Genomic DNA, 12,588 nt, shown 5'->3' on the forward strand with positions numbered 1-12,588 from the left:
CACAGTAAGAATAAACAATATAAATTCATCCCTGGTGGGGATTTGATGGGGAACAAAGTAAGGCTGTCCACTCTCTCCTTTTTTGTTCATTAGCTATCAGTGGGGATATGATTTTGGTGATAAACTCAACCCAAGTCAGTGGAATAGTCTTTGGTCAAAAATACCTTTCAAGTCTATTTGGCAATCAGCAGAGAATTAACCCTAAAACTCACCTATAGATGGTACCTAACTGCTAGGAAGCTGGCAGTGATCCACCCTGGTGCCTCACCACATTCGCTGGAGGGGCTGCCCCACACTTGGTACATATCTCCACATGTGCTGGAAATGTACAAAAATCCAGGCTTTCTGAAATTCAGTATTCCAAGGAATTAATAAAATAACAAAACAACAATTGGAAGTAAGACCAGAATTAGCTTTATTGAATATATTCCAAGAAAACAATCTGGATTTACATAATAAAGAATTAATAAGCCATTTATTAGAAGCAGCGAGAGACAACATAACCATATACGTACTGGAAAGACCTTTCTAGCACAATCATATACATGTAGTAAGAAAACAGTTTGGGAAACAGCCCTCCTTGAGAGATTAACAAATAAACTACAAATGACATGTGAACAAATCAAGAAAGATGGCTTTACCACATTGTGGTTAATTTCATAGCATATGCCAGCAGTGGAGGAGCTTCATGCTCTGGCACCAGGGGGTGGAGAGCAGGTGGGGGCATGGCTGATGCGTGTCCTGGGGGTGTGGCGTGCATCCTGGGGGCATGGCGTCAAGCGCGGGCAGGGGGCAGTTGCAATGGCTCCCCTTCGGGATCGTGCTGCAGGGGACAGTACGTTCCCCCTGCTCCCCTCTGCCTCCGCCACTGTATGCCAGTATTGCAGAAATTAAATACACACACCCCTAAGCAGCATTTGGCTCCATCTGCTTGATCTAAATTTAAATTTAAACATAATTTTTTATATTTGACTTTGAACCCCTCTCCCACATTCATCAATATACCAACACTTTATATTGTTTCATTGAGCAAAAATGACCATTACTCATACTTAATCTAAACACAACCACAAGGGCTCCCGATTAGGCATTTAGCTATGCAATGTTGAATGTTATCTGTTAACTCTGTTCTATCCTGTTTCCTCTTTGTTTTTGTTTAAACCAATTCATGAACTAAGAACTTATACATTAACCACTAAAAATGAACCATATGTTGCAGATATTACTGCAAATCTATTATGCTATTTTTGTGATAGACAAATTACATGAGACTCGGTCTATTTATTTGTGTGATTTTTTTATTTATTCCTATGATCCTTGTTTATGAAACCCAATAAAAATTTCTTACAAATAAATAAAAATAAATAGACAACAAAGAAAGAAGGTGTGGTGGTGGAAGAGCCATTACAGTGTGAATGTTTGTTCATGATAGGCTGAACAAATGAGTTGCTCACACATTATGGCCCAACTTAGGTGGCATGGAAGCTACTGAAAAATCAATACAATATGGGTACCAATTTCCTTGGGAAGTGGTTTGCATGGAGTGGTGTGCAACTTAAGTCTGATTTTGAGCAAATGTGTTAGCATCGTGCTTGTGGCAAACAAATCGTAGATAACATTAACTTTAAAAAATATAAAATGTACAGTTCTTGCTGTAATATACAGTTAGAGATTTCTTTTATTTTAGGAGCAGCAATATGGGAAAACAAGGAGTCTGGGCATTTGAGATTGGTGGCTCAGAGAGTATCCTGCCAGCCAAAGTCACTGAGACTGCTACCAGTGCAGAGTATAGTGATTATGACCAGTTTCAGGAAGTGGCTACAGAACCGTCCATATCAGAGCAAGGTTCCATTGAAATAAACCAGCCGGAAGTATCTGAAGATATTTCTAGCAGAGGAGATCAGCTGCACATTAGCTACAACTTACCTCAGCCAGCAGAAGCAGATGGCTTTCAGCCTCCTTATCAAGCTTTAACAGAGCATCCCCCAGCTGCGAATCCGTTCCCAACAGGGAAAAGCCCACCTCTCCAGTTTCCAAACCAGCAATTTCCCAGGCACCACACTCAGATTATTGATGTAGAAGAAGATGATGAAACTGGAATTGGTAAGGTCATTTGGTATTTGAATGGTAATTTCAGGAACCACAGAATTGACTAGCATCATGATCTGATCCAAACCCAGTAGCCTGTTTGAATAATATGTACATATACCATCTATGAGTCCTGTTTCTCTTCCCCAGAGAGGCCAGATTCTCTCAGAGCTTAAAAATTATATATTAAGAGAGGGAGAAAGAGGGGGGGGAGAGAGAGAATTGGACACAGATCCTCCAGAGCCTATTTCCTTCACCACTATGCCATTGAGAGCTAAGAGCACAAGTCTGCAGTAGGAAACCCAGCCAGATGGGCGAGGGTATTGTTGTTGTTGTTCTCTGCAGCCAATATTCACTGGCATCATGAGAACAGTGTGTGTGCAGCCCTCAAATTCAGCCAGTTGGGAGGGGTTAACAGGATATACCTGCATGCCTTGGGAGTCCCTACTAAGCTATAAAGATCTATACTGTACTATCACTCCTCAGATGTCATATCTCAGTTGCCACATCCATTACTTCAGAGGGGGGGGGGGGAGTGAAGTACAGCCACTCCTATCTGGCTGCAGCCAGGCTATAGCAAAGGAAGAAAAGGAAGCAGGGCCACTTGGATGGCTCTGCTGAGAGACCTATTCCTTTTGGCTCTTCCTGTCCCTGAACTGTTTCCAGTCTAGCTGGTCAGTTCATTACTTAAAAATCGATGCCCGAGTTTGCTTGTTGTTGTTCTCCTTCCTCCTCATATTGTTACCCTTTTGCTTATAACCTTTAGATTGTAAGCCTGAGGTCAGGGTTCCTGTTTTTATTGATCTGTAAGCCACTGGGAATATTTGTGTGAATGGATGTGGGAGAGCCTTTTAGACTGAAAACTGAGGTAAAATAGTTCTTTAAAGAAAGGCAGTACTTTGTCAAGTCAAGAACAGCCCTTTGAAATGAGCAAACCGTAATGATTACATGTGGCACAACTAATGCTGTTATGTTAATTTGTGTTCCCTAATTGTTCAAAAGCAAAATATAAATACCGTATTTTTCACTCCATTGGACTCAGTTTTTCCCCTCCAAAAATTGAGGGGAAATGTGTGTGTGTCCTATGGAGCGAATGCAGGCTTGTGCCATAGCCGCGCGCAACCCTTCCGGCAGGGAGAGGCTGCACGGGGCTATGGCTTCTTTAGCCCTGCGCAGCCTCTCCCAGCAGGGAGGGATTGCACAGGGCTAAAGAGGAAGCCAAAGCAGCCAGCGGGATCCATCCCGCTCGCTGCCTTGGCTTGTTCCATAGCCGCGTGCAACCCCTCCGGCAGGGAGAGGCTGCACGGGGCTATGGCTTCTTTAGCTCCACGCAGCCTCTCCCGGCAGGGAGAGTTTGCGTGGGGCTAAAGAGGAAGCCAAAGCAGCCAGCGGGATCCATCCCGTTCGCTGTCTTGGCTATGGCTTCTTTAGCTCCACGAGCCTCTCCTAGCAGGGAGAGATTGCGTGGGGCTAAAGAGGAAGCCAAAACAGCCAGCAGGATCCATCCCGTTCGCTGTCTTGGCTATGGCTTCTTTAGCTCCACGAGCCTCTCCCAGCAGGGAGAGATTGCGTGGGGCTAAAGAGGAAGCCAAAACAGCCAGCGTGATCCATCCCGCTCGCTGCCTTGGCTTGTTCCATAGCCGCGCGCAACCCCTCCGGCAGGGAGAGGTTGTGCGCAGCCTGTACGCTGCTCTTTGGGGCTGGGGCGGGAAAATTTTTTTTTTTATTGATTTCTTTGTCTAAAAACTAGGTGCGCCCTATGGTCCGGTGCGCCCTATGGTGCGAAAAATACGGTACCTGTGATAGAAATCCTGGTTCACAACTATCTTAGAATTGTAGAGTTGGAAGGGACCCTGAGGATCATCTAGTCCAACTCCCTGCAGTGGAGGAATATGCAGCTGTCCCATACGGGGGTCAAACCGGCAACCTTGGTGTTAATCCGCACCACACTCTAACCAACTAAGCTAGGAAGGAGAGTGCTGTGAATCAAAACGTTATTTGACTCATTTTGACCGTTGGAAATCAGCATAGTCCTGCTTGTACAGTCCATAGGGACCCATAGATTTGTCCCCTGTGTAAGCTGTAATTACTTCCCCATGGACCAAATGCCTGCTAATGGCTAATGACATTCTGAAGGCTGCTTTATATGTCACAAAGCAGGCATTTACAGCATGTCCGTTACATGTCCCTGCAGTGGACAATGTATTTTAAGGTGCTTCTCATGTTTCAAAATACAGGCCAGCAAATCCATGCCCAGGAACACTTGGCAAAATCCTCCTGCATGTCTATTGTGTACATGCAGGCATATATCTTCCCTTCAGATTATTTTTTTTATTTATCACCTTCCACACACATCTGAAGCTTCAAACAGCTTTTTAAAAAAGCAAAAGCAAAAGAGAAAATAACTAGATTTCTGTTTCATAAATCTAGATTTGTGTTTCATAACCAGAGGGTTATGCAGCAGTGCTAGTGCAGGAGGCAATACTCCTGCAGCACAGTGGTGGTATATTTTGCTGTCCTGCCAGATCACTATTTATTTCTCAGCTGCCAAGCAAAGTGACAGGGAAAATAAAACCCACCATGTGTGGGTTAAGATGCTTTATGGCTAGGACAGGGGCAACATTTCTGACCGCTCTCTGAAATGCATTATACTGAGAACTTTCCTTTTTTACTCTCTCTGCAGTGTTTCGTTACAGTACAGATGTCCAGCAAAGCTGTGCAAACAACCGTCATCAGTGTTCAGTTCATGCTGTTTGCACAGACTATCCAAATGGCTTTTGTTGCAGTTGTAGTGCTGGCTACAAAGGAAATGGCAGGCAGTGTGTAGCAGAAGGTAATTTAAAAATTGTTTCAAAACTCATGACTCTAATATACACCACACACATGCATTTTAATGATCAGGGTTTTTTCCTACTGAATGCAATTATTTCCATCATATCTCCAGCAATGCAAAGCATAGGGATTGAACATGCTGCAGTGATAAAGGGAGGGTGCTGTCACCTACCACCCTTTTAGATTAATACTTAGAGATAAAAGACTTGCTTAACCAAACTCATAAATGGGATACATTTTATGCTTGTGTTTAAACCTCTTACTGAAGAAAGGTTCAGGAAAACTAGAGATCTGCAACACTAGAGGAACTTGGTTTGTGAAACTCATTAAATTGTCAGAAGAAACTACATTATGCAATACTACATTGGATGATCAAATTATGCAGTTCCATTTTTTATTGAACTTCAGAAGCAAATAAACAGATAGTGCACTTTGTAGTTGAAATTAGAACTGATTCTCAGCATATAAAGGAGTTCAGAAGTTTACAATTAGAGATTAAAGATGTATGGATGAACATAGCAAATATATTCTATGTAAATATCAACATATATATGTAAGTGGTTCATTTGTCTAAATTGAATAAGGCAGTGCCTAGTTTCTGATTATTGTGATCTGTTATTCTTTTACATTGTAATAAACATACAAAGTTTACAACACGGACCAGTGTTTTTAAGTGTGGTGCTTCAAAGCTTTTAATATATAATGGCTGTGCTATATAACCTGGCTACTTTGGTTTTGTAATAATAAGGTTCTCCTCAGCGAGTCAATGGAAAAGTCAAAGGACGGATCTTCGTGGGAAACAATCCAGTCCCAATTGTATTTGAAAACACTGACCTCCACTCTTACGTCGTGATGAACCATGGACGGGCGTACACTGCCATCAGCACAATTCCAGAAGCTTTGGGTTTCTCCTTGCTTCCTCTTGCCTCTATCGGAGGTATCATTGGGTGGATGTTTGCTGTGGAGCAACAAGGATATAAAAATGGATTCAGCATTACTGGTAAATTTTTACATTTGCTTTTTAAAAGTTGCATGCATCTGTTTTGTAGACAATTCACAGGGACTCTGTTGTAAAATAAAGAAGTTCGTTGTTGCCAATCTACTTCAAAGGACATGCCTCAGAAACATATTATATTTCTCCATCGGCCATTTTTGTAACGTTACACCAACCTCTCTTAATTTCTGTAAGACAGGGACACTTAATTTAGAGAAACAAGTGACAGCAAAGAGACATCAAGCACAGGTATAAAAGTCCATATTGTTTGCTGCCCATCCCAGTAGTGACCTTACTTCTGGGCTGCTAGCAAGTGGTGAGAGGTAAAGCGTTGGTGATTTTGTCCAGGGTGTTGCAGACTGCCTAGACCAAAGAAAGGAAATTAGATGGAGGGAGAGTTGGGTCACAGAAGAAGCTAGTAACAGCCATCTGCAGCAATACATATTTTTAATTGTATTTTTGGATTTTATTAGTTATTGTGTTGTATGTTGTTGTTAAAATTTCTATGCTGTCCTTCATCTGAGGATCACTGGGTGGTTTACAATATAAAAATACATACAATAGTAACAAACAAAAACAACAGCAGCACCCCCACACACTGTGTAGCCCCAGTTTTCCTACAGTGAAACCAGAGAAAAACCGGAAGCTTCAAGGACAACTAATCAGAGAGGAGTGAGAAAAGTGTTCAATATGTGGTTTTGAGAAACAAAAAGGACAGTTGGGGGGGAAAGCTTGAATACTGGAACAGTAATAATTCAGACTGCAGAGAAGAGGGGGATACAGATGTATTTGTTTTCTGAACTGCCCTTAATCTTAAATTACGTCTGGGTGGCTGTGTAAATTCAGTAAGTATAATAAAATTAATGGCACATCAATTTGTGCAGGTGGAAAAGGTGCTGTAAACCAAGCTCCCACTGAAATCTCTTCCTTCTGACTGGTTGAATAATAAATGTAGGCAAAGGACATTCATCAGGACACAACCACCGGTTTATCATACTACCTGCCTCTGGGGGAGTGAAAACAACCCCCTTTCCCCTTTATGTAGTTTTAGTATTGGACCAAAGCTTAAAAAGTGATCAGTAGAAAGCAAGCAGACAGGAAACTCTCTTGAGCAAAGGGCAACTTCAGGCCTTTCTTGAATTTCATTGTTCACATTTTTTGCTTCAAAACAGCTGCTCCCCACTGATATTACTTCAAATACGTCTTTTGTTTGAAAGGTCACAGGGGAGAAAGTTCACTCGTTTCAAAAATTACAGCATTTAGCTGATATCTAGGAAGGTAACAGCATTTACCATGCTGTTTTAGGAAAATTAAGCTGGGAGAAATTATTCTGAAATCTGTACTATTCCCCCCCCCCATTGAAACCAGTACTGTTTGTCAGCTTATGTGTGTGAAAGCATTTTTTTTTTTTTGTTATCACTATATTCAGATCCTACTAATTCAATACTAATGGCACAGCATGTAGTTCCAATGCAATGCATAACGAGAAGGAATAACTGTACAGTGGTACCTTGGGTTACAAACCCTTCGGGTTACAGACTCTGCTAACCTGGAAGTAGTACCTCGGGTTAAGAACTTTACCTCAGGATGAGAACAGAAATTGTGTGGTGGCAGCGTGGCAGCAGCAGGAGGCCTCATTAGCTAAAGTGGTACCTCAGGTTTATCTAAAGTGGTACCTCATGTTAAGAACAGTTTCAGGTTAAGAACAGATGTCCGGAATGAATTGTTTGTAACCAGAGGTACCACTGTACCTCTGCTCAGAAATTAAGCCTTTAAAAACTGAACACCCATGTAAAAAATCACTCATCCTACCATTGCTCCTCCACTTGGGAAGGGGAAATTGTTCTTCTCTCAGTTGGAGTTCCCACCTGCTGCTGTTTGGGGAACTTCATCAACCCACTTGATTCCCCAATAAAGCTCCTGTGCTACTCTTGCCACTGTTCTATGGATGGAGAAGGAAAACTTAGGTGAAATGGATAAGGGGGTTGTTAATTTCAACTCATTTTTAGAGAGTTTAAGGGGCTGGTGCCTTGTCCATTTCACTTATTTACCCTTCAAAAATAGGATGCAAATACCAGCACTTGAGCATACAACATATTTTAATGTTAAAAATTTGAATCAAAGTTTCCATCTTCATCTCTGCAATCCCAGTATAGATCACACTTGAAAATGACACATACATTGACAATTCCATCTCAAATTTTGCTGGTATCAGTTTTGGAAACTCAATCACATAGGGATGCCATTTTTAGAGTAGGTTGTGGTCAAGTTGTGTCCAGGAAATGGAGAGGAGTGAGTTTACACACTGTCACCAAATGAATCACAAGCCAGTCTGCAAGCCAGGTAAGAATAGTGCTTTGTCAGTCCACATCTGAAAAGACTGTCCCACATTCTCCTCAAGGTTGTTCAAATTCTGTAAAGGATGATTGCAAAAACCCAGATAGATTTGAGACAAATACTGGGATATTAATCCATTCCTTATCAGAAGTAATGCTGGAGAACCCTTCAGTCATTTCAGTCTTTGGTAATGTATACATTTCTCTTTAACTAGGAAAACGAAAGGCCATCAATTATAACCAGATCCCATAGTGTAGGTTTGACAGCGGTCTCAACTATATGCGTTTCAGCACATGGTGAATGTTTATTTAAAAACAGAAATAAAAAGTTTCATTAATCTTCTAGGTGGTGAGTTTACAAGACAAGCTGAAGTTACATTCCTCAACAGCAATGAAAGGGTGACCATTAAACAGAAATTCAGTGGAATTGATGAACATGGACATCTTACAATCAGCACAGAACTTGAAGGCAAAGTGCCTGAGATCCCATTTGGTTCTTCAGTTCATATAGAGCCCTACACTGAGCTCTATCACTCTTCTAGCTCAGGTGAGCTGAATAGTTGCGAAACCTTCCTACTTCCATTTCATTTTAACAAGTTGTCAAAGCCTGTGACAAGAATGAGCACTGCAAGAGGAATCTTCTGTTTTGTCCTACATTTGTCAAGAAGCTTGTCACTGTAACATTTGAAGAGCTTTTAGACTAATCTTTTCATCGAATTTGGTTCCTATACAAATTTTCAATACACAAATTAAAATTTCTAGCTGTATATAAAGTAACAATCATAGCTTTGGGTTTTTTTAATACACTCATATGTGAGTACCAAAGACTGAATGAATTTACTCAATATTTTAATTCCCTTCTTATTTATATAAGATTCTTTCCTTGTTTCAGTTATCACATCGTCATCTACTAGAGAGTATACAGTGACAGAACCAGAAAGGGATGGGGTTTCTCCATCTTACACAGTTCCATACCAATGGCGGCAGACAATCACATTTGAGGAGTGCATTCATGATGACTCTCACCATCCAGTTTCAGCGACTCAGCAGCTATCAGTGGACAGTGTCTTTGTCTTGTATAACAGAGATGAACAAATTTTACGATATGCCATGAGCAATTCGATTGGTCCAATTGGTATGTTCGGTGAATTTTTTTTCTGGTTTGTTTCCATAGTACTGTTTTAAGGTTCATTAGATTCCTGTCTCTTTTTCCCTGTGGGCTGTCAAACGGAAGAGATTATTTGTAAAAATGGTCCCAAAGGATCTAACTAAAGGTAGATCTATTCCAACTCTTGCTTCCCACAGAAGCCAGACAGGTATCTCTGAGAAGAGCACAAACAGAAGTTGTCCACCTCTACTCCCCATTGATTGGCATACAGCTTGCAGAAGAGTGTACAAAAGTATATGAAATGTTCCACATTCATAGCAGATGCAAAGCCGCAGCCATTATTTTGGGACATGTGGCATGTGATCAACTTTTTGTGTCATGATTCAGGAATGGGGAAACATGCAGGGGCAATTTTTTTCTTGGGGCAGGAGAGAGAAGGGGTAGGTCTGCCCACTACTGGCTCTGGCCTCACCCTCTTTTGGGCTTTTCTCCTATGCACAGCCCTGGCCAACCCCAGTATGTGACTCCTGAGAAACTACCAAAGAGGGATTGCATCCCTCAGACATAGAAATTGTTCTCTTCCCCTTCCATAGCTACTACTTATTGAGAGTTCCTCTCTGTATGTAATGAATAAACTTAGAAATGTTTAAGATAATGGATTTGGACTATAAGTGATACATCTTTAGCATTCATTACTGTTATAGCCATGGTATTTGAAGGTTGTGTTTGTTTGTTTGTTTGTTTGTTTGTTTGAAGAAATCAGTTCTAGTTTCAAACTAGAGAAGCGTGTTTGAAAGCAATTGACCATGGAGAGTCTAAGCTTTATGAGAAATGTTCTCCCAAGCCATGTATTACGTGTCTGAAGGCCAGTCCTTGTAAATGTATAGTAGTATAGCATTAGCAGTATTGAGAACATTACATGCATTCTCATTTTATTATCTTCTGTGGCTTCTTAACAGATGGTACAGGTGATAAAAGCCGCAATCCCTGCTACACAGGGACCCACCAATGTGACACAAATGCAGTTTGTCGTCCAGGAACAGGCAATCAGTTCACCTGTGAATGCTCTGTGGGCTTCCGAGGAAACGGACGTACATGTTATGGTATGAAAATATGTCTCTTTAGGAAAAAACAAACTGACTTCCATAGAGTTTTCAAACAGCTGAACTCAAAGATGCTACAAGTGAATTCAGTTGGATATTTTCTTGGAACTTTGAGTTCAGCTGCTTGATACCAACATCGCTATGGATCCACTAAAGCATATTCGTAGGACATCTTCCTAAGTGACTTATTATCTTTCCCTGAAACAGCGTCTAGCACAGAGCTTTTCTGTGTGTTGCGACACATTAGTATGTCGGCTGCAGTGTGTAGGTGTGTCGCATGAATGCTCCCTGCACTCCCCCTGGGGCTGGAAAGGGGTTAGTTTAATCTCTGGTTGCTAGTAAAACTGAATTACTGCATTGCGAAATGATGCAAAACTGAATTATTGTATCGCGAAATGATGTATGTCCCAAAAGTCACCAACTTGAAAAGTTTGAAAAGCTCTGGTCTAGCAGAAAGACACACAAATTGATGAGGGGACCTGAGCCCCACTTCAACAGACTTAAAGAGGACCTGCCCATCTTTGAGGAAAAAGGAGGTTGGAGTGGTTTTGAGCAGAATAATAGCTGGAGAGGAAATAATAAAGTAGCCTAATTCCTCCACAGTTCCTCCCCTCAAGCTCACAGCATCCTGAGGCTACTTTATTAGAAATCAAATCAAATCAAATCAGGGGAATTTTTATCTGCAACTGTGCATTGAATCTAGGTTGGATCATGTTGTTTCAATTCTAAACTACTGTACAAAGCTCTTAGGAATAGGGCAGGTACAAATTAATCAACATACCAAAATGGCAGAGTAAGACACTGTGCACTTTATCACTTGTGCCTTGACATGTTACTTGGCAAATGCTTTGAATCCTGCAATCAGAGGAGATTCAGTTACGGTATTTCTATCTAGGCATTGGATTGCAGTCACATACAATAGCTTAGTTTAAACAGGCTTTCAATATATAACTTTACTTCAGCTAAAATAGATGCCTAAGTTATACATATGTCATGGCCTGCCCTTCAGGAATTATATTAGTGACCTCTATATAATAACATTGCCTCTTTTTGTAGATATAGATGAATGTCAGGAGCAACCAACAGTGTGCGGTGACAATGCAGACTGTATTAATCAGCCAGGGACTTTCCGATGTGAGTGTCTAGAGGGATATCAATTCTCAGCTGATGGGCGAACGTGTGTGGGTGAGTTTTAATTTTGGAAACGTTCTGTTATTGTTAATAGGAAACTGAGATCTGATGGAGAACATAGAGGTTATTTTTTAATACCTCCCTTAATTTTTTGGTTGTTTTTGTAAAAAAACAGTTTGTTTATTTTATTTGAAAAATATCAGAAATGTAAAGAATGCTGTTCCTTGATTTGGGGAAGGCAATATTTAGGTTTTGTAAAGGATTATTACTGGATAGGCACTGCAGGCTTGGTCTGCTTTGGCATCATCCAAAGCATGCCATCTGGTTTAAGCTAAGCCAGGGCCCTTTTTAACTCATGCAAAGTACTTGTTCTCCCCCTCAGTAGGGATGCCAGGTCCTGACCTAAAGACTGCATGCTGTTCCAGGTCAGAACTTAGCATCCTGGAACGGGCTCTCCCACTTTTGATCTGCATCACTGCAGCAGTCCATTCTCTCATCCACAACTTGTATCCTGCTTGCAATAGCAAACTGTAGAGGAGGCTGGGATGATTAGGCTCTAGTTGTACAGAAATTGAAGATACCATTCCTAAATGCTTTTTCTGAATGTTAAAGCAAGAGTCAACAGACTAGAGTCAGGAGCTGGCTACCCCACTTCTCCCTTGAATCACCAGGCAACTTTTTAAAAGTGAGCTGTAAAGTATATGTAAACAAAACAAAACAACACCCCCCACATGTGTGACATCATTTATAGTCAGGGCTGTCTTACCCATAGGCGCTAGGGGTGCGGGGCACCCGGGCACCAGGCTCTCAGGGACGCCAGGCCAAGAGTTCAGGGCCTGAGAGTTGATTCCGGGGAAGAGCCCACCCATTGGTCAGAGCACCGCGATGGACTCTTCTGCTGCAGGTGGCTCTGCACCATGAGTTCGGGGGCAACCGAGCCAGCAAGATGCTGAGGTGGTTGGCTGGCTCTGCCGTCCTCTGGGACTGGGCAACCTG

The 12,588-nt window shown here is 41.6% G+C and overlaps 1 protein-coding gene across 4 annotated transcripts in view; it reads left to right on the plus strand.

Annotated features, from left to right (window-relative positions):
• NID1 (nidogen 1) overlaps positions 1 to 12,588 on the plus strand; it is a 54,973-nt gene that overhangs the window by 12,453 nt on the left and 29,932 nt on the right. For all 4 annotated transcript variants that reach the window (XR_014509646.1, XR_014509647.1, XR_014509648.1 and 1 more), the window contains exons 4-10: positions 1,688 to 2,103; positions 4,772 to 4,921; positions 5,669 to 5,920; positions 8,597 to 8,797; positions 9,143 to 9,385; positions 10,318 to 10,461; positions 11,518 to 11,646. Coding sequence is in view for 1 of the 4 variants with exons in the window: in XM_083433889.1 (XP_083290015.1) it covers positions 1,688 to 2,103; positions 4,772 to 4,921; positions 5,669 to 5,920; positions 8,597 to 8,797; positions 9,143 to 9,385; positions 10,318 to 10,461; positions 11,518 to 11,646 (1,535 nt within the window). In the remaining 3 variants the exon portion in view is untranslated. The remainder of the gene's footprint in view (positions 1 to 1,687; positions 2,104 to 4,771; positions 4,922 to 5,668; positions 5,921 to 8,596; positions 8,798 to 9,142; positions 9,386 to 10,317; positions 10,462 to 11,517; positions 11,647 to 12,588) is intronic.

This window comes from Podarcis tiliguerta (genome assembly GCF_965153285.1).
Source record: "Podarcis tiliguerta genome assembly, chromosome: 3".
NCBI classification, from domain to species: domain Eukaryota; kingdom Metazoa; phylum Chordata; class Lepidosauria; order Squamata; family Lacertidae; genus Podarcis; species Podarcis tiliguerta.